The sequence below is a fragment of the Bufo gargarizans genome, chromosome 9 (genome assembly GCF_014858855.1).
Source record: "Bufo gargarizans isolate SCDJY-AF-19 chromosome 9, ASM1485885v1, whole genome shotgun sequence".
NCBI lineage: Eukaryota > Metazoa > Chordata > Amphibia > Anura > Bufonidae > Bufo > Bufo gargarizans.
This window is the reverse complement of record NC_058088.1, coordinates 143135023-143162992: the sequence shown is the minus strand read 5'-3', so window position 1 is coordinate 143162992 and position 27970 is coordinate 143135023. Positions and strand designations below refer to the sequence as shown.

Below are 27970 nucleotides of genomic sequence, written 5' to 3'. Positions count from 1 at the left end.
GACTGGGAGCAGCGCTGGAGTAACCCGGCGCACCATTACATAGTGGATGAAACCGTGTACTGCTGGTGCCTGATTTCGATGCCGGAGCTCCTGCAAACTGTTGACTGATGGGGGTGCTGGACCCCTGCCGATCAGATACTGATGACCTACAGTATCCTCAGGATATGTCATCGTTATCAGAAGACCCAAATAACTCTTGAAAGTCATAACAAAAAAACCAGAACAAGGTGTTACCTTTTTGTTGAGTTTTAGCCATGTTGAGAAACCCTTTGTATCTTGGTACTGTAGTCCAAAGAACCAGACTTCTCGAAGTCCAATTGTTTTCACAACCTTAGGAGAAGACAAAAATTCTAAATCAACAAGATCAGGGTTTGTGTTTGGTATTGTACAAATGGAGGTTGAGCCACAAACATATGCGTTATTCTCATATTACTAATAGACAATTATTGATGTTTTGTAGTAATGTTTTAAACTTTTTACTATCTAGCAATCCAATGGAAAATTATTGCATTCCAGGAAACTTTGTCACTTAATAGTGAAATTAGGAACAGTTAAGCAGAAGCCTTAGGGAGCCTTCACACACTGCAGATTATGTTGTAGACATTTCTGCGACTGAAAATCAGTTCTACTCATTCCATATGGATTTCGGCAAGTCCCATTCTTGAGAACAGAATGTTTTTTCAGTCGCAGAAATATCTGCAACAAAATCTGTAGTGTGTGAAGGCGTCCTTACTGCTGGTCAATAGGTCGTGTTACTACACCAGGTGTCTACATCTTCCAGCATTCCAGCCGTTGGAAAACTTCAATTCCCAGCATGTTTCAGTCACTTCTATGGGAGTTTCGAGAACAGCCGGGTAATAGCCGGTGTTTAACTTTTCCGGTATTGAGATCCAGTAAGGGGTTCTCATTATCAGAGAAAAACGCTTCTGTTTTGTCCCTATTCATTGTCAATAGGGACAATATGTAACTAAACAGAATGGAGTGCACCAGAATGTTCCCATACCGGACAGGAAACCGCTGCAAGTTTTCTCGGACAGAATAGAAAATTGCTCTGGCAGCCATTGATTTACAATGGCTTTAAAGAGGACCCCTTCACAGATTATGACACTGAACTAAGTATACAGACATGGAGAGCGGCGCCTGGGGATCTCACTGCACCTATTATCCCTGGGCGCCGCTCCGTTCTCCCGCTATGCCCTCCGGTATCTCTGGTCACAAAGTTATAGTAGGCGGAGTCTGCCCTTGTTCTGCTGTAGCGCTGACCAATCGCATTGCAGAGCTTACAGCCTGGGAGAAAATAACCTCCCAGGATGTGAGCTCTGCGCTGCGATTGGCCAGCGCTAGAGCAGAACAAGGGCAGACTCCGCCTACCATAACTTAGTGACTGAAATCTCTGCCTACTATAACTTAGTGGCCGGAGATACCGGAGGGAATAGCGGGAGAACGGAGCGGTGCCCAGGGATAATAGTAAGTGCAGTGAGATCCCTGGGCGCCGCTCTCCATGTCTGTATACTTAGTTCACAGTGTCATAATCGGTGAAAGGTCCTCTTTAATGCCGGACCCGTCATGGCTATTTTAAAGATAATACAACTGGATCCTTTCACAACGGATGCAAACGGTTGTATTATGCCAAATGGAAGTGCTTTTGTGGATCCCTGCCATATCAGGCAAAAACGCAAGTGTAAAAGTAGCCTTAGTGTACATGCTGGGAATTGTTTCACAGCAACTGGTAGACAGTGTTAGCAATTCATAGAAAAAAACGGATTTACAGATTAGCCAGAAGAGCCGAAAAAGGGATTTCCAGACCGTGTCCTAGAAATGGTCTGAAAAACGGACCAAGCACAGAAGGTATCCATATACTGTCTGTGGCTTTCATGGACCCATAGTTTTCAAGTCATATTTGGCCTGGAAAATGGACTGAAGTAGTGATATATCCTTTTTTTCTGTAGACTGAGATTCACAGAATAGAATCAAAGTCTGCATATACACACTGAATGCAATGGATCCGTGTGATGTAGTTGTAGAACACGCACTACACATCTGTTATCCACAGACATGTGGTTTAAAGGGGTCAGGCAGGCTCTTAAAGTCCTTTAAGGGTCCATTCACACGTGCGTAGTGTATTGCGGACCTGCAATACACGCGGCCGGCACCCGCATAGAACTGCATATTCTTGCAATTGCGGACAAGAATAGGACATGTTCTATTTATTTATTTTTTCCGGAGCTACAGATCGGAAGATCAGGGGGTGGCGCGCTCCGGAAATGTGGATAGCACTCTGCGTGCTGTCCGCATCCATTCCTGCCCCATAGAGAATGAATGGGTCAACACCCATTCCGCAGTTTGCGGAACAGATGCGGACCCATTCTACGGACGTGTGAATAGACCCTAACTCTGTAATTGTCATCTAGTGTGCTACAAAGCACAATAGTGTATCTGTCAACCTTACAACCCAAACTTCCAGGTTGTGGGCGTAGATGAGCTGCAGCCACAACACTTCCTATAGTGCTGCAAGATCAGCCAGGAATATAAAGGCCCACTACACCCTCCATCATCAGCTTGCTGTCTCCTCCCTCAGCTTCCATATGACAAGCAGTGGTCATTTCACCTAACAGCCCATTCCAAGATCACATAGGGCTGACGACCATTCAGCTGGGGATTCTGACAAAGGGAATCATGGAAGGCCTTTTTGTAATGTCAGAGGAAATGGCGTAATCACAGAGGGCAGAGTCAAGTGACCACTCTTTCGCTCTCCGGAGAGACACAGAAAAAGTAGCACAAGTACATTAACACCTTTGCTACCAGTGCCGTACATGCACGGTGTTGGAACGGTGGGTAAACATGGCGCTCACTCATGCATGCAGCGGGCGTCATGGCCGGTGGGTCTCTGCCGTATCATGCTGTTTAGATGCTGTGATCAAGTGCGATTACGGCATCGAAACCTTGAAAAACCTGGAAGAGCGCTCCAATAGGGATGCCTGCAATTGAGTTTAATACTCTGGGTCTCTCTGAAGAGACCTAGCATATTAAAGGTGCCATTCTTATGTTAGCCATCAGGTGGCAGGCCAACATAAGAAATGAGCAATTCAAGTATTACCATGCTCCTATATGGAGTGTGACAATATTAAATATATATAAAAATAAAAAGTGAGTGTTGTAGCCTCCTACCTACATAAATAAAATAAAAAATTAATCCCCCTTTCCTTAGAATAATAATAATAAAAAAACTAAAAAATTATATAAAAATCATGGGCATCACCGTGGCCAAAACACCTGTACTATTAAAATATTTTTCCCAATACTGCAAATAGCGTAATGGAAAAAAGTATCAAAATGTCCTATTCGCCATTTTTTTCATCGCTTCTCTTACACCCCCCTCCCCCCAAAATTTTTTTAATAAAATGTGATCAAAAAGTAATACACAATCCAAAATGGTATCAATAAAAACTACAGATCGTCCCACAAAAAAAAAAAAAAAAAAAAAAAAAAATAGCCCTCACACAGCTCAGTAGATATAACTATAAAAAAGGTTATGGAGGTCAGAATATGGTGATATAAAAAAAGTTGTAATTTCTTTTTACAGTATTCAGACATATAAAACACACATCTATGATATCATTGTAATCATACTGACCCAGATAATGAAGGGCACAGGTCAGCTTTGCCGCAAAGGGAAATTGCATTTTTTTCCCCCAATTCCACCCCATTTGGATTTTTTTTGTATCCTATAGTTCCAGGGCTTCTACTTTTTAGTTTGGACTCCTAATCTGGACCTTCGGATGCACTGTGCAGTCTAAATAAATTACTATTGGTAATGGAGGAAATGTTCCAGTGGATTTGTTTGGTCTCAACAAAATGTGTTTTATGTTAGGCTCCGAAAGAACAAACACTTAGGCCCCTTTCACACGGGCAAGTTTTCCGTGCGGGTGCAATGCGTGAGTTGAACGCATTGCACCCGCACTGAATCAGGACCCATTCATTTCTATGGGGCTATTCACATGAGCAGTGATTTTCACGCATCACTTGTGCGTTGCGTGAAAATCGCAGGAAGCTCTATTTTGTGCATTTTTCACGCAACGCAGGCCCCATAGAAGTGAATGGGGTTGTGTGAAAATCGTAAGCATGTGCGGATGTGGTGCGATTTTCACGCACGGTTGCTAGGAGACGATCGGGATGGGGACCCGATCTTTATTATTTTACCTTATAACATGGTTATAAAAAGGAAAATAATAGCATTCTGAATACAGAATGCATAGTACAATAGCGCTGGAGTCACCACAGGTCCTTTTCCTGTACACAGCACAGAAAAGAAGCCGGGCTTCGCGAGCAAGTGGAGTAAGGCGAGTTAAATTATTATTATTTTTTAACCCCTCCAGCGCTATTGTACTATGCATTCTGTATTCAGAATGCTATTATTTTCCCTTATAACCATGGTATAAAAGAAAATAATACAATCTACAGAACACCGATCACAAGCCCGAACTTCTGTGAAGAAGTTCGGGTACCAAACATGCCGATTTTTCTCACGCGCGTGCAAAACTGCCACTGTAAATACAAGCAGCACATTCTGCCTACAACATACTATACTCCTAGGTCCCAAAATCAAGAGAGCACAAAGATGTATCTAAACTAACTATCATTTGGCGCAATCTGTGATTTTCCTTGTACCTATATAACACACAACTGAATTTCATTAAAGGGGTTGTCCCACTTTGCTTTTTCAATCTTACCAGCAGTAGATGTCCTGATAACTTCCTGGTTTGGCTCCGGCAGTTGAGTGAAGGCCGGCCACGCCTCCTCATGACTCACCCTGAGAGCTCAGTCCTTGCGTGCTCGTTCATGTGGATGAGTCATCCTTCTGGAGCCGACAATGTATGTGAGCCCCCCCCCCCAGTATAATAAACATTGAGTGAGGCCCCCCCAGTATAATAAACATTGAGTGCGCCCCCCCCCCCAGTATAATAAACATTGAGTGCGCCCCCCCCCCCCCCAAGTATAATAAACATTGGTGGCGCAGTGGGAAGTGCCAATGAGGGTTAAAAAAAAATAAAAAATAAATTAACTCACCTCCACCAATTGATCGCGCAGCTGCCGGTCTCCTGTTCTTTCTTTAGGACCTGTCAAAGGACCTGTGGTGACATCATTGTGGTCATCACATGGTACATCATATGATCCATCACCATGGTAATGGACCATGTGATTAGCTCAGTGATGTCACCACAGGTCCTGAAGCAAGAACAGGAGACCGGCAGCTGCGCGATCAATTGGTGGAGGTGAGTTAATTTTTTATTTATTTTTTTAACCCTCATTGGCACTTCCCATTGCGCCACCAATGTTTATTATACTGGGGGGGCCGCACTCAATGTTTATTATACTGGGGGGGGGGCCGCACTCAATGTATATTATACTGGGGGGGGGGGGGCCGCACTCAATGTATATTATACTGGGGGGGGCCGCACTCAATGTATATTATACTGGGGGTGGGGCCGCACTCAATGTATATTATACTGGGGGTGGGGCCGCACTCAATGTATATTATACTGGGGGTGGGGCCGCACTCAATGTTTATTATACTGGGGGGCCGCACTCAATGAATATTATACTGGGGGGGGGGGGGCGCACTCAATGTTTATTAGCAGCACATCATGTCATCATCTCTTATAGATCATAGCAGTGTATCACTGTATTCCGGCGGCAGGAGGGAGCGCACGGCGTCCTCGGTTGCTATGACGCCGTGCGCTCCCTCCTGCTACAAGAAAACAGTAATACATTGATATGATCGGGCGCCCCCGCGCATGCGCAGAACTATGCGACGTGCGCGCTCACAGTGTGAGTGAGAGGCCGGCTGTAGGATCGCAATAGTTACCAGTGCGCAGGTGCGGCCGTATCCATGGGATACCAGCACAAACAAAGGGGAGTGAAAGCAGCGTTTTTAGGCTGAATGCTATGTTTTTTTTAATGACATGTATTAGAAGAAATGTTCAGTGGGGGGGCAATGATTTAATGTAACCCTATTTAATGAAGTGGGACAACCCCTTTAAAAAAACCTGTAAAATGACATTCTGCAGGTCGGGGAACGGCACATACAGTGTTTATAAATGGGTCAAGAGGCGGCTAATCTTTGTGAATCAGAATGAGGCTACTTTCACACTAGCGTTCGGGGCTCCGCTTGTGATTTCCGTTTGAAGGCTCTCACAAGCGGCCCCGAACGCATCCGTACTGCCCTAATGCATTCTGAGTGGACGCGGATCGGCTCAGAATGCATCAGTCTGGCAGCGTTTGGCCTCCGCTCAGCAGGCGGACACCCGAACGGTGGCCGTGCGGAGGCAAACGGATCCGTCCGGACTTACAATGTAAGTCAATGGGGACGGAGCGTTTGAAGTTGACACAATATGGCTCAATTTTCAAACGGATCCGTCCCCCATTGACTTTCAATGTAAAGTCTGGACGGATCCGTCTGAAGCTACTTTCACACTTAGAATTTTTTCTACAATATAATGCAGACGGATCCGTTCTGAACGGATCCCATAGTCTGCATTATATGAGCGGATCCGTCTGGGCAGAGCCCAGTCGGATCCGCTCTGAACGCAAGTGTGAAAGTAGCCTGAATTTGAGGCAACGTATTCTGAATAAGTACAACATGGAGCCATTTCATGGTATTCACACCAGTGTATTCCAAGTGTACTGTATAATGGGTCTGTATTACTTACATGCGTTACAGCACAACCATGGGACTAACAGATACCAATGATGCTGTAAATTTGGTTCAGTTAACATACTAGAGTATTAGGCCGCTAGGGCTGCAACGATTAATCGATGTAATCGATTATATTCGATAACTGGATTCGTTGTCGACGAATCCAGTTATCGAATAATCGCCGATTCGTTGCTATTCGGGCGGGCGGGTGGGCGGTCGCTGCATCTTTATTTTACCTTTTTACAATGACGCTCCCGCTCCTGTAACAGCCAGGCAGAGCGGACGGCGGCGTAACGTCACTCACTCACGTGACACGCCTGCTCCGCCTCCTTCATTCATGAAGTGGGCGGAGCAGGCGCGTCACGTGATTGAGTGACGTTACGCCGCCGTCCGCTCTGCCTGGCTGTTACAGGAGCGGGAGCGTCATTGTAAAAAGGTAAAATAAAGATGCAAGCATCGGGGCCGGGGCTGTTAGGGGGAGGGGGGATCTGTCTATGGCACTGCTATGGGGAGGGGGGTCTGTGCACTGTTATGAGGAAAGGGATCTGTGCACTGTTATGCCCATAACAGTGCACATATCCCCCTCTCCATAACTACGCCGTCCACAGATCCCCCATAATAGTGTCGTCCACAGATCCCCCATAATAGTGTCGTCCACAGATCCCCCATAATAGTGTCGTCCACAGATCCCCCATAATAGTGTCGTCCACAGATCCCCCATAATAGTGTCGTCCACAGATCCCCCATAATAGTGTCGTCCACAGATCCCCCATAATAGTGTCGTCCACAGATCCCCCATAATAGTGTCGTCCACAGATCCCCCATAATAGTGTCGTCCACAGATCCCCCATAATAGTGTCGTCCACAGATCCCCCATAATAGTGTCGTCCACAATTTGTTTTAATATGGCCTTTGAACATAATTTTTCAAGTAAGATCATATAAACCTCTCTGTTTGGTAATTTTGTCGTTTTTTCCGATTAATCGTAGAAATTAATCGGCAACTAATCGATTATTCAAATAATCGTTAGCTGCAGCCCTATAGGCCGCATTCACACATACGTGGGGATGAATCCATGCCTGGTTCATCTTAATGAACGTGAGAGCTTGTCCAGGTTGGCTGTGGACAGGTGGATGAGCCTGTCCGTGATCATGCCCCCTGCTGTGCTAAACATGCGTTCGGACAATATACTTGCCGCAGGGCAGGCCAGGGCACTGCCTCCTGCTAAGGCCATTCTCACACTAGTGTTTCTCTTTCTGGTACTGAGGTCAGTCATAGGATCTCAATACCGGAGAAAAACGCTTCCATTTTGTCCCCGTTCTTTGTCAATGGGGACAAAACGTAACTGAACTAAACGGAATGCTCCAAAATGCATTCCTTTCCATTTGGTTTCTCTCTCATACCGGAGAGCAAACCACATACAATAGAAAATGGATCCGTCCCCCATGGTGTTTATGATGGATCCATCCTCGCAATGTTAAAAATAATACAAGTGGATGCAGATGGTTGTATTATCAGTAACAGAAGCATTTTTGCTGATCCCTGCCAGATCAGGCAAAAATGCAAGTGTGAAAGTAGCCCAAGACTGTCCGTATCAGATGGTGGTGCTGGATGTTGTGGCGTGCTGGCGAAGGGTTTCCACATTTCGGCCATGCTAACCCTCCCTTCTGAGGTGCTTCCACCCCCGCTGTCAGGTGGCAACGCAGTCAGTAGTGCGCCTACCAGCATGTGCTTGCATTCATGCATCTTCCGATCATGCTCCAGTGACGGAAGTAAGGAGGGCACGCTGTCATTGTAGCAGGGATCCAGCGGGGTGGCCAACCAGTAATGATAATCAGAAACAAACAGGGCAACTCCGTGGTCGTTGTGCAGGTATTGCAGCATGTAGTTGCTCATGTGTGCCAGGCTGCCCAGAGGCAACAACAAGCTGTCCTCAGTGGAAGGAGTATTGTCTGTGTTCTCTGCATCCCCCAGCCATGCTCCAGTGATGCCTGTGAACTCCTTTGGGTGCCACCCTGCTGTGAACACACTTCCTTCTCCAACTCCTCCAAAACTGTGCCCTGGCTGGAATGTTGGTGCAGAAACCCACCCTCCGAGCCACTCGTGAACAACTGGCCTGAAAACCCATGTGAATGATCCATGTTCCTCCTCCTCCTGTGCAACCACCTCATCCATCATCACCTGAAGCTTTTTTTCCAAGGAGATCATACCAGTGTATTACTGTACTGTGGCGGCAGCAGGGAGCGCACGGCATCATAGCAACCAATGACGCCGTGCGCTCCTGCTCTCAGCAGGAATCCAGGCTGTGGTTGAAAAACGGCCGTGTGCATTTGGCCTAAGGCTGACGGCGGAGTCATCAGCGCTGGCCATGTTGGTGGAGTACTCGAAACAGCTCGACACACGTCCCACATGAAGGCCCACTCATTAATGATGAAGTGGTGCTGTTCTGCAGTGACTCACCCGTGCATGCTGCAGCTGAAACTCCACTATCGCCTGCTGCTGCTCACAGTCTTTCCAGCATATGCAAAACTACACTGCAACATGTGTTGCGTGACAATTTTTATAATGATAGTCTATGGTGTCACAGTGTCCATCTTGGATGGATTTTTTTGCTATTGTCGTGTCGCAGTATGTCACAGTGCGACACCATAGACCAGGCATGCTCAACCTGCGCCCCTCCAGCTGTTGCAAAACTACAACTGCCAGCATGCCCGAACAGCCCATCAGCACATTGCCTGATGAACTGCCACGTGAGGGAACTCCTTTGTGCTGGCTTTGGTGTGCTCAGTACCTTGGCGCAGTGGGCAGTAGTAGGCGTACTGGCTAACGGCCAGCCACTGTGCTTTTGCACCCTGCTCCCTCTTTTGCTGTGTGGCTGGCACTGCAAGACCACCACCTCTTCGTCCAAACTGCACACATCACTCAGATGACCTTTATTCCATATGGGGTTTAGGAACTCATCCTCCACATCATCTTCCAGCCACGCCTGACCCCTGCCCTTCTTTGCTGGTCTGCACACTGCAGAAAGCTGCAGCAACTGACACCTGTGTTTCATCATCATCATCATCATCATCAGGGACATGCTGCAGTGGTCTTGCCATGTACTCATCCTCAAACATAAGTGGTTAGGCATCGGTGCACTCAATCTCTTACACTTCTGGGGCAGGGCTAGGTGGGTGCCCCACAGAACCCCCGCCAGCAGAGTCATCAAAAAGCATAAGTGACTGCTGCATGACTTGAGGCTCAGACTGCTTGGCTGATGTGCAAGGAGGTGAGGTGGAACACAGATGCCCATGAGCCACCGATGCCAATTCCGCGCTTTCAGAAGGGGACTGGGTGGAAGACAATGTGAAGGAGCTCTCAACCATCCAATCTACTACCGCCTCTACTTGTTCTGGCCTTAACATTTGGACAGCGGTATTTGGGCCTACAACGTGACGCAGACTGTCTTGTCTCAGACGTGCACCACAGGAAGGTGTTACATTTGGACGCGTAGCTGGCTCAGATGGACAATGTCCTCTACCTGCAGCAGAAGTTCCACCAACACCAGCAGCTTCACGACCAGGGCCATATCCCTTATCTGATGCTCTCCTCATTCTTTGAGGGCACCCTCAAAATTGGCATACAGATGAACAATTGTATTCCCATGTCACAGATGCAAAGGAGGTGTATTTCATCCCCCCCATAAAAATGGGTTTATATCGCCCACACAATTAACAGACAGATTATTGCATTTCCATGTCACGGGTGCAAAGGAGGTCATTGCACCTCAAAAAATGGGTTTATGTCACCAACAGAATTAACAGCCAGATAAACTATTGTATTTGTATGCCCCAATTGCAAAGGAGGTGTATTGCACCCCACAAATGGCATGGCTATAGGTTACCTACAGAATTAAAATCCAGATCAAACACTGTCCCCTCACTGCAGCAGCGTCTTGTCCCTACACTAGTTAGAGCAGAATGGCAGTGCCACATGTGATCCGGAATTTATACACGTGCTGCGCTTGGCCGATCACAGCCATGCCAATACTAGGCATGACTGTGGTGGTTTCCAAGGGCCCACAGCTTAAAAGCTTGTTGACTGGCTGTGCTGCAGCTTTACAACAACCTTTATTCTGTATCCAAATACTGAACCTGAATTTTCACGGCAAAATGCTTGTTTGGGTGCTCTAACCCGCAATGTTCAGTACGAACCCGAACTTTGCAGTTCCGGTTGGCTCATCCCTACACGTCGCCACTAAGGCCAGTGATTGCTTGCAGTGATGGATGTTACAGTAAAGAATGTCACAATTCCAGACGACAGCGGGCTGGAAGCAGTGGGGACAGGACCCACAGTGCTAAAACAGAAAGAACGTGAATAGGCAAGAGGCTACGTTTCTTTAGGAGGAGCACTTTCAGTGCCATTACTGACTGCTGCTGACGTCAGACAACCTTTAATATCGCATGCACCAGTTGTTTTAGGTGCAAAATAACAGTTAAAAGTAAGCCAAGCCTTGGACCGTTGTCTAAATATTAGACAGCATTACATCTGCCCCAACAGGGTATGTAGGGAGAACTGCGTGCAGCCATCTGGAGTAGGAATCCAGGGCACAGGTTATAGGTGATCCAGCAGACTGAGAAAGGGGACACAATATTGGCAGTGAACGTATGCTGCATGTGCACTTGTGGATTATGTGCACACAACAGATGCATCCCATTAAGCTGCTCATGTCTCCGCTCTCTGGTGCTTCTGCGAGACTGTAGAAATATGCTCATATATGTCAGGACTAGGGCTGCAGCTAACGATTATTTGAATAATCGATTAGTTGCCGATTAATTTCTACGATTAATCGATTAATCGGGAAAAACGACAAAATTACAAAACAGAGGTTTATATGATCTTACTTGAAAAATTATGTTCAAAGGCCATATTAAAACAAATTGTGGACGACACTTATGGGGGATCTGTGGACGACACTTATGGGGGATCTGTGGACGACACTTATGGGGGATCTGTGGACGACACTTATGGGGGATCTGTGGACGACACTTATGGGGGATCTGTGGACGACACTTATGGGGGATCTGTGGACGACACTTATGGGGGATCTGTGGACGACACTTATGGGGGATCTGTGGACGACACTTATGGGGGATCTGTGGACGACACTTATGGGGGATCTGTGGACGACACTTATGGGGGATCTGTGGACGACACTTATGGGGGATCTGTGGACGACACTTATGGGGGATCTGTGGACGACACTTATGGGGGATCTGTGGACGACACTTATGGGGGATCTGTGGACGACACTATTATGGGGGATCTGTGGACGACACTATTATGGGGGATCTGTGGACGGCGTAGTTATGGAGAGGGGGATATGTGCAGTGTTATGGGCATAACAGTGCACAGATCCCTTTCCTCATAACAGTGCACAGACCCCCCTTCCCATAGCAGTGCTATAGACAGATCCCCCCCTCCTCCCCATAGCAGTGCTATAGACAGATCCTCCCCCCCCTCCCCATAGCAGTGCTATACACAGACCCCCCTTCCCCCTAACAGCCCCGGCGCTTGCATCTTTATTTTACCTTTTGACAATGACGCTCCCGCTCCTGTAACAGCCAGGCAGAGCGGACGGCGGCGTAACGTCACTCAATCACGTGACGCGCCTGCTCCGCCCACTTCATGAATGAAGGAGGCGGAGCAGGCGTGTCACGTGATTGAGTGACGTTACGCCGCCGTCCGCTCTGCCTGGCTGTTACAGGAGCGGGAGCGTCATTGTCAAAAGGTAAAATAAAGATGCAGCGACCGCCCGCCCGAATAGCAACGAATCGGCGATTATTCGATAACTGGATTCGTCGACAACGAATCCAGTTATCGAATATAATCGATTACATCGATTAAACGTTGCAGCCCTAGTCAGGACAGCAACGCCTCAGCTTCCTGGACACTGACACATAACCATAACATATGCTGACATTTATAAATGCCAACATCTATGGTTGGAAGAAGTGACCAATATTAATACAGTTTTAGAAAGGGCGCAATGACATTTATTTTAAGAAGGAGGCCAGACAGACAGAATTAGAAACCCCACCCAGACTAAGCAGCACAAGGGGAATTCCTGCTGAGGGAACAGTTAACAAGTCTCATTCTTCATCATGTCTACCAGGAGACAACGCCCAATCCATTCCTCTGGCCGCTGGAGCCTGTGCAGCTGTGACAGAGCTCTCCAACAGCTGCTTCCCAAAGAGGCCGAACTTTCTCAATCCATATAATCTGCTTCTGTTTGGGCAGAGTTTTCTAGAAACTCTACTATTTTATTTTTACCAGCAGTTTTTGCTGCTTTATTCAGGCAAAAAATAAATAAATATTAAACACAGAAGAAAAACGGGCATTTTTTGCTGTGGCATTTTCTGATACCGGAGTTTTTTTAGCCGCAGTATGCTCTGGGTATTGCATTTTCCCTCCTTTTCTGACGTTTTGTCCGTCCAATACACATCCATTGGTTAAAGGTGCTTTTTTACCAATGTATTTTCTGCACAGTGTTCTGCAGCGGAACATGCCATTAAAAAGGCCTGTGCTCAAACACTATTTGGAAAGAAACACAACCCGCCAAAACAACCCGCTATGACAAAAAACTATGCGTGGCAACACCGTTGGGCTCTTTCACATGCGCAAGTTTTCCGTTCATTTTCTGTGCATCCAGACTGAATCCTGGCCAATTCATTTCAATGGGTCTGTGTGTACATGAGCGTCGTCTTTTCACCCATCAGGACAAATAGCAGCACGTTCTATGTTGTGCATTGTTCATGCATCCCTGGTTCAGAGAAGCGAATGGGGCTTGTGTGAAAAGCAGATGAATGTTTCGTCACTTGCCTAGGAAAAGCTGAGATAAGGGCGAGGCGTTCACAGGAGTGTCGGTGGGGATCCCGGGTGTCGGACCACCACCGATAAGGCTACTTTCACACTAGCGCTTGATCGGATCCGTTCTGAACGGATCCGATCATATTAATGCAGACGAAGGCTCCGTTCAGTACGGATCCGTCTGCATTAATAACTTAGAAAATTTTCTAAGTGCGCAAGATGCCTGAGCGGATCCGTTCAGACTTTCAATGTAAAGTCAATGGGGGACGGATCCGCTTGAAGATTGAGCCATAGGGTGACATCTTCAAGCGGATCCGTTCCCATTGACTTACATTGTAAGTCTGAACGGATCCGCTCGCCTCCGCACGGCCAGGCGGACAGCTGAACGCTGCAAGCAGCGTTCAGCTGTCCGCCTGTCCGTGCGGAGACGAGCGGAGCGGAGGCTGAACGCCGCCAGACTGATGCAGTCTGAGTGGATCCGCTCCATTCAGACTGCATCAGAGCTGGACGGAGGCGTTCGGGTCCGCTCGTGAGCTCCTTCAAACGGAGCTCACGAGCGGACCGACGAACGCTAGTGTGAAACTAGCCTAAGATAGTGATGATCGGTTTAAACAAACATGGTATTATGGGGGAAAAACAATGGCTCGTTGGGACCAAGTATCCAAATATAATGCCTCAATGGGGGCAAAATGCCTGCGTGTAGTTAGACACACTCAAATGTTAATTGCCAGAAAAAAGAATGACTCATTCTTCACAAGTGTCCAAATATTAACCCTCAATGGGGTCAGAATACTTGCCATATTTATACATGCAAATTCTCAAAAAACGCAGAGGTATTAACTGTCAGGAAGAGTGGCTTGTTCTAAACAAAACTGGAAAAAATGCTCCTCTTAAATCGGGAGCAACAGCAGAACAGTGTGGATGTGGAAAGGGTAATTGCGGCTTCCTGCTGCAATAGTAGTGGCAGCAGGAGCAGCACAGCATGCAACACACAAGGGAGTAGATTTGGGATTTGTATAGTTGTAGCACTGGTGGCTGTGTAAGGATAATGGAAGTGGCAGTAGGGGATTAGCAGCAGGAAATAGCAGCTGCAGTGGCAGCCACACAGTATTAAACATAATGGTAGGCAGGCGGACAGAACAGTGGCATGATGGGCAACCGTCAGCAAGGCTAGATCTATGAATCGACCTGAGGCAGAGCAGTGTGAAAATCCTCATGGATCCATGTCTCGTTCAGTGATTATTTGGCGGAGGACAACTTAGTCTGTTTGGGTGTCGCGCTGAAAACCCTCTCCAAGAGGACACTGGAAGTCGGACACTGTTCTATTCTGCCTGCCCAGAAGTCCATGGGGTCAGGGAACACGGTATGTGCCAGGGAAGGGCCAGTCATTTAGTGAACAAGAACATTTTAAACATTACAGAAATACAGAGCTGTCCAGAAGTATGACCATCATACAGCAGAATTACATTTTGGTGAAGGCATAGAAGAGCGCCACATTTGCTGATCGATGAGACCAAGACACTTATCAGAGAATTTCGTGGCACTCTAGCTTGCCTGGCCAGGAGTCCCAACAGACTGCACAGGCAAGAAAAATTTAATTTGGGAAAAGGGTATACAAGTGCGCTACATTATCCACAACCAAGGCCTCTTTCACACGGGCGTCATGGTTTTGGGCCGGATAAGATGCGGGTGCGTCGCGGGAAAATGCACGATTTTTCAGCGCGAGTGCAAAACATTTTAATGCGTTTTGCACACGCGTGAGAAAAATCGGCATGTTTGGTACCCAAACCCGAACTTCTTCACAGAAGTTCGGGTTTGGGTTAGGTGTTGTGTAGATTGTATTTTTTTTCCTCGAGCTGAAAAATCGTGCATTTTCCCGCGACACATGCATCTTATCCGGCCCAAAACCATGACGCCCGTGTAAAAGAGGCCTTAATTGTGGTTAATGTAGCGCACTTGCATACCTTTTAATACAGAATGCTTAGTGATGGAGGGGGTTAAAAAAAAAAATTTAACACCTTAATCCACTTGTTCGCGCAGCCCGGCTTCTCTTATTTCTTCAGGACCTGGGTAAAGGACCTTTGATGATATCCCTGTGCTCATCACATGGTCCACCACCATGGTGATGGATCATGTGACGGACCATGTGATGAGTGCAGTGACATCACCACAGGTCCTTTTCCTACTGCACAGCAAATATGAAGACAGAAGAGAAGCCAGGCTGCACGAACAAGTGGATTAAGGCGAGTTAAATTATTTTTAATTTTCTTTAACCCCTCCAGCCCTATTTTACTAAGTATTCTGTATTAAGCCATAATATAACCATGTCATAAGGGAATCGGGTCCCCACCCCGATTGTCTCCTAGCAACCGTGTGTGAAAAATTCCACCGCATCCGCACTTGCTAGCGGAGGCTTGCGATTTTCACGCAGCCCCATTCACTTCTATGGGGCCTGCGTTGCGTGAAAAACGCACAAAGTAGAGCATGCTGCGATTTTCACACAACACACAAGTGATGCGTGAAAATCACCGCTCATGTGCACAACCCCATAGAAATGAATGGGTCCGGATTCAGCGCGGATGCAATGCGTTCACCTCACGCATCGCACCTGTTCGGAAATCTCGCCCATGTGAAAGATGCCTAAGTGGTATGACAGTAACTGAACTGCTAGCAACTTGGCCAGGTGGAAGTTCAACTTGCACATATGCTAATTGCTGGACGCGAATAGTTTTCTCAGGACCACACGCTCTGTTACAGAGCTCTCACGATGGAGTGGAGGACGAGGAGGAGTAGAAGTCTGAGCAGGAGAAGAAGCAGCTGATGATGTTAACAAGGACACTGTTCTCTTGGGAATGCAGGCTGGCTGCCACAAACAAAAAAACACAGGAGGATAGACTTGTTTCCATTGGGAATGCAGGCAAGTTATATTTTCCCACAGGCTCGGTGATGCCACCTCATGTGCTTTAATACAGCCCTGGTACCTACAGTGTTCACGCCTGGTCAAAACTACTGTTAAGTTAAGCAAGTTTAAGAAAAATAAAAAATGAATACCTTGCAAAAGTATTGGAACCCAAGGAGATTAGCACACTTATAACCTTTACCAAGACCTCAGACTAACCCTTTAGCCTTATAGGGGTTTTTCTGTTTTCATTTCTCACTACCTGCATTTCTGGGGCCATAACTTTTTTACTTTTCCATTTAAATAGCTATATGAGGGCTTGTTTTTTTGTGGGAAAAATTGCAGTTTCTAATTAAGAAGCAGATTAATATTGCATACGATGTAGATGGGAGCTGGAAAAAAATTCTATATGCAGTGAAATTTGAAAAAAATGCTTTATGGGTTTAGTTTTTACGGCGCTTCATATACAGTAAAACTGACTTGTTTGCATTTTTTTATTAAAATTTTAAGGAAAGGGGCGTGTTTTAAATTTCTATATATATTTTTTTAAACATTTTTTTTTTTACACTATTTTATAGTTCCCATAGGGCACTACCTGTATAACAAGCAATCTCTCATACACTCCAATGCATTAACCGAATGCCTAACACTCTGAAAATGAAAATGGTTGAGTCTCACAAAGCAGGAGAAGGCTATAAAAACATAGCAAAACAGTTTCAGGTTGCCAATTCGAAATGTAATTAAGAAATGGCCGTTAACAGGAACAGCAGAGGTCAAGAGAAGGCCTGGAAGACCAAGTAAAATTTCAGAGACTGCTACTCATAGGATTGCTAGAAAGGGAAATCAGGACCCCTACTTCACTGCAAAAGACCTTAAAAAAGATTCAGCAGACTCTGGAGTTGTGGTGCATTGTCCTACTGGTCACATCTGCACAAATATAGCCTTCATGGAAGAGTCATCAGAAGAAAACCTCTTCTGCGTTCTCACCACGAAACTCAGAGTCAGAAGTTTGCAAAAGGTCATCTAAAAAAGCCTGATGCATTTTGGAAATAAGTCCTGTGGACTAATGAAGTTACAATACAATTCTTCGGCCACAAAGGTATGTTTGGATAAAAAAGGGCAGAGAATTTCATGAAAAGAATACTTTTCCAACCATTAAGCCATGGGGTAGATCAATCATGCTTTGGGGTTGTGTTACAGCCAATGGCATAGGGAACATTTCACAGGAAGTGGGAATGGATCCAATGAAATTCCAGCAAATTCTGGAAGCAAACATAACATCAATTGTAAAAAAGCTGACAGTCACAAAAGGATGGCTTCTACAAATGCATAATGATCCTAGACACACCTCAAAATCCATAACAGACTACCCTAAAAGGTGCCAGCTGAAGGTTTTACACCATGGCACTCACAGTCCCCTGATCTGAACATTATTGAAAATTTTTGGATAGACCTTAAAAGAGCAGTGCATGCAAGAATTCAATGACTCTTGGCTAGCCATAAAAAGCGTTTACAGCACGTTTTTCTTCTGGTACTTTTACATTTTCTTTTGAAAATGTAAAAGATGAAAAGAAAAAAATGGTTTTTGCTTAAAAGGGGTTATCTGAGAATAACAAATGCTCCCCCATATGCCAGGCTCCTCATGCTGAATCTACTTACCTGGCTCCCCACGCCGCCACAGCTGCTTCTCCCAATGCTCAAATTAAAACATCCGGTGTCGGGAGGAGCAGCCAATGAAAGGCAGTGACAGGGACACTGATAGTCACCTGCGATGCTAGGGAGCCAAGTAAGTAGATTGAGTGCGAGGGGTGAGGCATATGGAGGAGCATTTGTTAGTCTTGGATAACTTCTTTAAAATACAAAAGGAATGTTTGAACATCCAGTGCTTATTTTAATCCTGCAGATCTTACACACAGCTGAGGTTTTGTGTGCCGGCCTTGTGGAGAAAAAAAAAACACCATACTGGAGTTGCTTGCACAGAGCTAGAGGCAGGCAAGCTAGGTCTGGGACGTTTTGAGCCTGCCTCAACAGTATTAGTGGCATCACCAAAATAGAAGCAGATTTGGCCACGCTTGTTTTTTGGGAAGCTATTGTCATACATTGCCTCTGATCTTTATTACCACCGACATCCTCCTCTGATGCCACCTCCTCAGCACCCCGATCTGGCTCCCTGGACCTGTCCAATACACAAGGAGGAACAGCAGGAATGTTGTCAACCCTGGCTCCAAAGCATGGTGTTAGACTCAGAAGTCACCTCCATGTCATCCTGCTGTGACTGAGAAGAGGAGAGAGCCATCCAGTCCACAATCTCATCCTTTGTCCTCAACAACAAAGGTTGCGCCTTTCGGGAGCCAGGGAGAACTGTAGCCTACTACTACTGGACGGATGGCTGGTGCTGCTACCCACATTGTGATTATGGTAGGATGAGGCCCGAGTCTTTTGGTTTGCACTTTTTTTTCCAGACATTTTATTATGAGGCCTATGAAAGGTTACTGGTTTCAGATCATTAAAAACTGTAAAAGCAAAATTGCTAATGTTTTTTTCTGAAATTTAAAGACAGAAATGCAATTAAATGTCCTGCATCCCTCAACTTCTACAAACACATCAGAAGAAGATGAAACAAAGCAGTAAATAAAATAATACACCTTATTCCCGTTTAACCCCTTCCCGACATACCACATGACGTAATAGTACGTTATGGCGGCTAGTCACTTGATGCATTTTGACGTACTATTACGTCATGGTGATCGGGCAGTCACCGGAGCAGTGCCTGCCCGATCACTGCAAGGGCCCGGCAGTCCCGATAGCCGGGCCCCTGCTGTATCAGCACTGACCGCGGCATAGAAGGTGCATGCAGCGGGTTAGGGAGCTGCTGTGGTGGGGACACGATGGGTGACAAGGCAGACCGATGTCATACAAAGGCTGCACAATGCCTTGCACGGCATCAGGACTTACCTTCTACGGGGGCCAGGGAAATCCAGCCCCAGGCTGAGTTGCCTAGGCATACTGTTAGTGTATTACTCAGTGTAATACACTAACAGGCAATGCATTACAATACAGGTGTAATGTAATTAGAGTTGAGCAGACACCTGCATGTTTGGGTTCGGCCAAACTTCACAAAAAAGTTTGAGTTTGGGACCCGAACCCCATTGAAGTCAATGGGGACCCGAACTTTGGAGCACTAAAATGGCTCTAAGAGTCATGGAAAGGGCTAGAGGGCTGCAAAAGGGAGCAAAATGTGGTTAAGAGCATGGCAAGTCCTCTGCAAACAAATGTGGATAGGGAAATTACTTCAAATAACAAAATACGTAAAAATAATCTTGACAACTTTTCCAATTTTTTCATACAAAGTTGGCATTTGACCAAGATATTTTTCTCACCCAGCATGGGTATATGTAAAATGACACCCCAAAACACATTCCCCAACTTCTCCTGAGTAAGGCGATACCACATGTGTGACACTTTTTTGCAGCCTAGATGCGCAAAGGGGCCCAAATTCCTTTTAGGAGGGCATTTTTAGACATTTGGATCCCAGACTTCTTCTCACGCTTTAGGGCCCCTAAAAAGCCAGGGCAGTATAAATACCCCACATGTGACCCCATTTTGGAAAGAAGACACCCCAAGGTATTCAATGAGGGGCATGGCGAGTTCATAGAAATTTTTTTGGGGCACAAGTTAGCGGAAATTGATTTTGTTTTATTTTTTCTCACAAAGTCTCCCTTTCCGCTAACTTGGGACAAAAATGTAAATCTTTTATGGACTCAATATGCCCCTCACGGAATACCTTGGGGTGTCTTCTTTCCGAAATGGGGTCACATGTGGGGTATTTATACTGCCCTGGCATTTTAGGGGCCTTAAAGCGTGAGAAGAAGTCTGGAATATAAATGTCTAAAAAATGTTACGCATTTGGATCCTGTGAGGGGTATGGTGAGTTCATGTGAGATTTTATTTTTTGACACAAGTTAGTGGAATATGAGACTTTGTAAGAAAAAAAAAAAAAAAAAAAAATTGGTGATCAATGACAGGGGGGTGATGACCCATATAGACTCCCTGATCACCCCCCTGTCATTGATCACCCCCCTGTAAGGCTCCATTCAGACGTCCGTATGATTTTTACGGATCCACTGATACATGGATCGGATCCGCAGAACACATACGGACGTCTGAATGGAGCCTTACAGGAGGGGTGATCAATGACCGGGAAGTGATCAGGAAGTCTATATGCGTGATCGGCCCCTTGTCATTGATCACCCCCCTGTAAGGCTCCATTCAGACGTCCGTATGCGTTTTGCGGATCCGATCCATGTATCAGTGGATCCGTAAAAATCATACGGACGTCTGAATGGAGCCTTACAGGGGGGTGATCAGGGAATCTATATGGGTGATCACCTCCCTGTCATTGATCACCCCCCTGTAAGGCTCCATTCAGACGTCCGTATGTGTTTTGCGGATCCGATCCATGTATCAGTGGATCCGTAGAAATCATACGGACGTCTGAATGGAGCCTTACAGGGGGGTGATCAATGACAGGGGGGTGATCAATGACAGGGAAGTGATCAGGAAGTCTATATGCGTGATCACCCCCTTGTCATTGATCACCCCCCTGTAAGGCTCCATTCAGACGTCCGTATGCGTTTTGCGGATCCGATCCATGTATCCGTAAAAATCATACGGACCTCTGAATGGAGCCTTACAGGGGGGTGATCAATGACAGGGGGGTGATTAGGAAGTCTATATGGGGTGATCAGTGGTTCATAAAGGGTTAATAAGTGACAGGGGGGGTGTAGTGTAGTGTAGTGTTTGGTGCTACTTTACACGGCTACCTGTGTCCTCTGGTGGTCGATCCTAACAGAAGGGACCACCAGAGGACCAGGTAGCAGGTATATTAGACGCTGTTATCAAAACAGCGTCTAATATACCTGTTAGGGGGTAAAAAAAAAAAAATCACATCTCCAGCCTGCCAGCGAGCGATCGCCGCTGGCAGGCTGGAGATCCACTCGCTTACCTTCCGTTCCTGTGAGTGCGCGCGTTCACAGGAAATCTCGGCTATTGCGAGATGACGTGCCGATGCGTCCAGGAGGAGTAAATCAACCACCTCCCGGACGCATCCGTGCGTACAGCGATCGGGAGGTGGTGAATGAATGTGAGCTTGTCCACATTGGCTGTGGACAGACAGCTGCGCTTTCCTTTGATAACCCCCTCCTGCCGTGCTAAACAAATGTTCAGACAATACACTTGCTGCAGAGCAGGCCAGCACCTCCAAGGCGTAAAGGGCAAGCTCAGGCCATGTGCCCAATTTGGAGACCCAGAAGTTGAAGGGAAAAGACCAATCAGTCAGTACGTGTAGGCATGTGCACACATACTGCTCAAACATATCGCAAGTCATCGTGACGGCCTTGAACCAATTGGATATCTTCTCTATCAACTTTCGATGTTCTTTTATGCGCCTACCATGGTGATCACGGGTAACGGGGAATCAGGATTCCATGCCGGAGAGGGAGTGCGAGAAAGGGATACCACATCCAAGGGAGGTCAATGGTTGAAATGTGATCGAGCGGAAATGTGGGAGAAGTTGTTAAAGCAGAAGGATCGAATTAAAGGAGGTGACGCGTGTCAATTAAAGACAAATTTTATGAATTTAAGTCCCTGTCACCAGGGGCGGGCTGGGCCGGGGGGCAGGCAGGCAGGCAAATGCACCCCAGGCCGCCTAAAAAAAAACGGCCGCTGGGCCGCCCCTTTAACAAAAATATTTATATTTTTTATTCTTCAGGGCCGCACCGCCGATCACCACAGGCGGCGCGGCCCTGGATATAATTGCGGCGGCGGGGTGGTGCTGTGGGGCAGGGGAGGGACTCAGGGAGAGGCGTGTCCCTCCCCTGTTCTTCTGATAGGCCGCAGGCACTAATGCCTGCAGCCTATCAGAGGCCGGCTCAGGCAGCGCGATGACGTCATTATCATCGCGCCGCCTGAGTCGGGCGGCACACAGCAGGGACACGGGCCAGAAGAGGCCTGCATCGCTGATGATGGAGACAGGTAAGTATTAGTGTTTTTTTATTTTTTTTTTGCGGGGGGAGCTGGGCTGGCACTATGTGGGGGGATCTGGCACTATTGGGGGGGGGAGCTGGCACTATGGGGGGCCTTACACTATGAGGGGAGCTGGCACTATTGGGGGGGGGGGGGGGATCTGGCACTATGGGGGGCCTTACACTATGAGGGGAGCTGGCACTATTGGAAGAGCTGGCACTATGGGGGCATTTCTTACTGGCACATTATGGAGGGGCACCATGGGGGAGAGGAGCACTATGGGGGTATCTTGGGGCTCTAACGTGGCTTTTTTTTATTATTGGCACATTCTGGGGGGCACTATAGGGGAGAGCAGCACTATGGGGCATCTGGTGTTACTATAGGGGCATTATTTGGGGGCACTATGGGGAAGTGGGGGCTCTAAAGGGGCCTTTTGTATTGGAACATTATGGGGGGCACTATGGCATTTGGTGGCACTAAGGGGGCATTTTTTACTGGCACATTATGGGAGGCACTATAGGGGAGAGCAGCAATATGGGGCATTATTTGGGGGCACTATGGGGGAGTGGAGCACTATTGGGGCATATGGTGGCACTAAGAAGGGGCATTTTTTTACTGGCATATTATGGGGACACTATGGGGAAGGGGGAGAGGAGCACTATGACGGCATTTACTGGGGCACTATATAGGGGTATTTTATACTGGCATACATTATGGAGACATTAGCTCAACTGCGGGCACTAAGCGGGGGTATTTCATGTACTGTCATATTATAGGGAGAATTAGTACTACTAGGGGGTATTATGGGGAGCTTTACTACTACTGGGGGGCTATGAGGAACATGATTACTAGTATGGGCACTAAAGGGGCATTATTACTACTAAGTGTGCTCTGGCAGAGAATTATTTCTATTGGTGGGATTTTGGGGAGCACTGTTACTTTGGGGGGCACCCTGGCATAGTATCAGCTTAGCAAAATTATTTTTGGGGGACATTATCTTTATACTATTAGTGTCTGGGCGCAGTTATTTTTTAGAGCACTGTGTGCCAATAATTGTTTAAGGGGGCACTATCTGTGTGGTAGTAGTATTCCCAGGGGTACTGTTTCTGCAGTATAGTATTGGGGGCACTATCTGTGTGGTACTTGTATAGTATTGGGGGTGGCAGGAAAGGGTGTTCAGAAGATGTGAAGATGATGGAAATGTTGGAAACTAATGTCTGTTTGTCAATCTCTGCAGAGACGGGAGATGGCAGAAAAATCATCATGGCGGTCTGGGCTGAATGGAGAAGATAAAGAAAGAGAACATCTACAACAAAGGTGACATCACTGGATGTAAGAGGTATGAGGTGCTATGTAGGAGAGGAGATGCTCCGGCTCCTTCCCCTGCCATTTGCAGAAGGAGGATTCAAAGCTGGGTGAGGACTATGAAAGGGGGCAGCAGGCCACGGGCGGGTGACAGATGGTGGGGGGAATCACAAGCCCTGAGCAGGATCAGGGGAGGGAGGAGAGCGGAGGAGCTTCCTGGCTGTAGCCTGCTGTTTACTGTATAATGTGAAGCAGGACAGGCCCCCCCTCTCTGTATGATGTGTAGAGACAGGCCACAGCTATAGAATGTCAGCTGTACAGTGTTTGTTGGGAGTGGCCTATTATATGTAGGAGGGGCTTTAATAATGGGCGGGGCTAAAATGGGCAACTTGACTGGATTTGCCCCCCAGGACTAAGGCTTCCAGCCCTCCCCTGCCTGTCACCTATGCAGAACAGGGGTTTTTATCGCCTAACATGGGTTAATGTCACACACCAATGGAACAGACGATTTTGAAATATTTCGGTCCCTGTCAACTATGCAGAGCAAGGGTTTATTCACAGCAAAACTGGGTTCATGTCACCCACCAATTAAACAGGTGATTTTTCAAAAATTAGTTCCCCGTCACCTATGCAGAGGAGTTTATTCACGGCAAAAATTGTAAAATGTCACCCAAGAATGTAACGCTATTGCACCCTGCTCCCTCTTTTGCTGTGCTGGTGCCTCTGTGCGACCACCGCCTCTCCCTCCAAACTGCACATGTCACTCGCATGACCTTGATTCCATGTGGGGTCTAGTACCTCATCATCCTCCACATCATATTCTACCCACTGTATACCCCTGCCGAACGCGCTGTAAAAACACCCTACGCCCCAAGAAGTACAGGAGCTTCTTTGGGGCGTATTGTCGCGCTTAACACCTCTGTTTTTCATTGTACGCCTCTGTGGTCAATAGCAAGAACGCGCGTACGATGCGCGTTTCCAAAAATACAAAAACGTCCCAAAATACGCCTCAAAAATGCCCAATAAAAACGCCTGTAAACAGCGCTTATCGAATATGCTCAGGTGTGAACCCAGCCTTACATCAATTTACAACCACATGTGAGGTGTTTCAGTAAACCGCAGAATCAGGGTAATAAATATTGAGTTTTGTTTGGTTGTTAAACCTTGATGTGTTAAAGAAAAAAAATGGATTAAAATGAAAAGTCTGGCAGAAAAGTGAAATTTTGAAATGTCATCCCCATTTTCCTTTAATTATTATGGAACACCTAAAGGGTTAACAAAGTTTGTAAAAAGAGTTTTGAGTAACTCGAGGGGTTAAAGGGGTTTTCTCAACACGCTATTTGATACTTACCTGGTCCCGGCGCGCCGTCCACTTCCTGGTTTCGGCACTCGGTAGGGGGCGGGCTCCATCTTTATTGAGGTCTTCTCCCGGCCGGGCTGCGCGCTGTACTGAACACGCATGCCGAGTGCGCGCATGCGCCCTGGTGACTTCTTCCTGGCCAGTATAGTATACTTGCCAGGAAAAAGTCACCAGGGCGCATGTGCGGACTCGGCGTGCGCGTTCAGTACAGTGCGCGGCCGTCCGGGAGAAGAAAAGAAAAGTCGTCTGCGCACGGCCACCGCGATTCCTGAGAAGAGCGGTGGCCGTAACCAGGGGAGACGGAAGACAACAGTCAGGTAAGTATAGGTTTATTTTTTTCTAAGGGGTGGGGATTTGTTAATAAAATATATTTAGAAAAATTATCACTTAAATCATTAACAGATTTAACAGTGATCATTAAGATGATAATACCCCTTTAAGTAATACATATTTCATGAGGTAGCACTTTGTTTTAAAAGCAGAGAAATATACATTTTAAAAATTGCAAATTTTTCTAAATTTTTGATTTTTTTATAACTAAATTGACTCAAATGTATGACTATTATGAAGTACAATGCATCATGAGAAAACAATCTCAGAATGGCCTGGATGAATACAAAGGGTTCCAAAGCTATTACCACATAAAGCGACATCAGATTTGCAAAAAAAAAAAAAAAAGGCCTGGGCAGGAGGGCGAAAACTGGCCTGCTGATCCAGTGGTGTTGCTTCAGTTTAGGGCTGAAACGATTATTCGAATAACTCGATTAAATCCCTGCAGTTTCCCTGCATCGAGTAATCGTTGCATCACATGATCACAGAGCGGGAGTGAAATTAAGCGTCTCACTCACCACTCCGTGTCCTCCGGAGGCCAGAGAGGCAGGACTGAGCCGGCCGGCACAGCGGAGGGGGGAGGAGGAGGGAGTCCCTCCCTCCCCACTGTGCGCGGCTGCCGCTGAACACCAATGAGGACAGAGTAGGAGGAGGAGGGGAGGGACAGTGTAATGCTGGGGCTCCGATCGGTTACCATGGCATCCAGGACGCTACTGAAGTCCTGGCTGCCATGGTATGTTGGTGAGCAGAGAGCAGCGCATTATACTCACGTGCGCTGTGGCCGCCGGTTGCTCCTTCTTCTGTCTGTGCGGCGGATTGCTAATGCTTACAGCATTAGCAATGTGCCGCACAGACCTATGAGAAGGAGCGACCGGCGGCCACAGCGCACGTGAGTATAATGCGCTGCTCTCTGCTCACTAACATACCATGGCAGCCAGGACTTCAGTAGCGTGACTCCTGGCTGCCATGGTAACCGATCGGAGCCCCAGCATTACACTGCTGGGGCTCCGATCGGAACTGCAAACTGCCACCAATGATGGGGGGGAGGAGGGGGACCCTGTGGCCACTGCCACCAATGATGATTACTGTGGGGGGGGGGGGGGGGGGTTGCGTTACCAGAGGGGGCAGATCAGAGGCTGGGGGCAGGCAGATCAGAGGCTGGGGGCAGGCAGATCAGAGGCTGGGGGGAGGCAGATCAGAGGCTGGGGGGAGGCAGATGGAGAGAGAGTGGTTAATGGAGGCTGCAGGCACCACCTTGGCATGTATAAAGTTATTGGTTTAGAGAGGGGTTAATGAAGGCACCTCCAAGGTGCTTTCATTAACCTCTTCAAACCAATAACTTTATACATGCCCATTGGGTTTGGAGGGGTTAATGGAAGCACCTTGGCATTAGGCATGTATAAAGTTATTAACCCCTTCAAACCAATAACTTTATACATGCCTAATGCCAAGGTGCTTCCATTAACCCCTCCAAACCAATAACTTTATACATACCTAATGCCAAGGTGTTTCCATTAACCCCTTCAAACCAATAACTTTATACATGCCTAATTACGTACGTTATTTTAAGTAGCTTTTTCTTATTAGATTACTCGATGAATCGAGAAATATAATCGATAGAATACTCGATTACAAAAATATTTGTTTACTGCAGCCCTGCTTCAGTTGTCTTCATTTCTAGCCAGTCACTGACCACAGTAGTAATGTCAGGTAGTAGGGTACATTAGCAGCAGAAATCATGTCTGTTGTCCATGCCACTCTGCTTGGTGTCAACGGGGAGGACAACATAGTTTAGGGGCACAAATGTGAAGGCTGCAGCGCCGATAGTTCACTTATTCATGTACAATACAAATGTTTTTCTGGATCTCATTCACTGTGCTCGTAAGTGTCCCTTTTCCATTTGTGATAAGAGGAGCTGCTCACCTGATCAAAGAGTTGTTTTCCGGTGGTGTTTGGCTGGATGGCAAACTCCAGCTCTGCATCCATTGTGGTCACACGTACACTGATCTAAAGATAAAAGATTGTACATGATTAGGTAATGCAGTCAGCAAACATTTGATAATGTTCTCTATTTCTCCTGGATATGTCGATTGATAAATCAACTACAGGAGCGCGATTATCCGTCTAGGAAGCCACTGGATACTGTGACAACCACCTGAAGGGCCATACACTGGTCGCATTTATTATGTAGAGAAAGTGAATACAAGGCAAGGCTCCTGATAGGGTCGTATACACACGGCATTGTGTTGTGGTGCGATTGTGCAGCTGGATTTATATATGAAATTAGAACGGAGGCCATCAATCAAATGTGAAGGGGCCTGGTGAGCTTGACTTCAAAAAGTTTGTTTACATACGGCATGCAGGGAATCTAACTTTTTCAGAGAGCAAAGAGAAAACCAAATTTAGAAACAAGATGAGAACATCTAAGGCAATGCTGGTGGTTTATGGTGTGTTTTTTTAGCCGATAGGTTCCCTTTAAATTCAGATGTTTTTTATTTACCAT

General features: G+C 46.7%; 1 protein-coding gene across 1 annotated transcript in view; it reads right to left on the bottom strand.

Moving 5' to 3' along the window:
* The window catches only part of LOC122946143 (radixin-like), a 138543-nt gene that overhangs the window by 27762 nt on the left and 82811 nt on the right, over nucleotides 1–27970 (bottom strand). Inside the window, exons 2-3 of the mRNA XM_044305537.1 lie at nucleotides 27391–27474; nucleotides 235–330 (exon numbers count right to left, since the gene is read on the bottom strand). Of these exons, the coding sequence (XP_044161472.1) occupies nucleotides 235–330; nucleotides 27391–27474 (180 nt within the window). The remainder of the gene's footprint in view (nucleotides 1–234; nucleotides 331–27390; nucleotides 27475–27970) is intronic.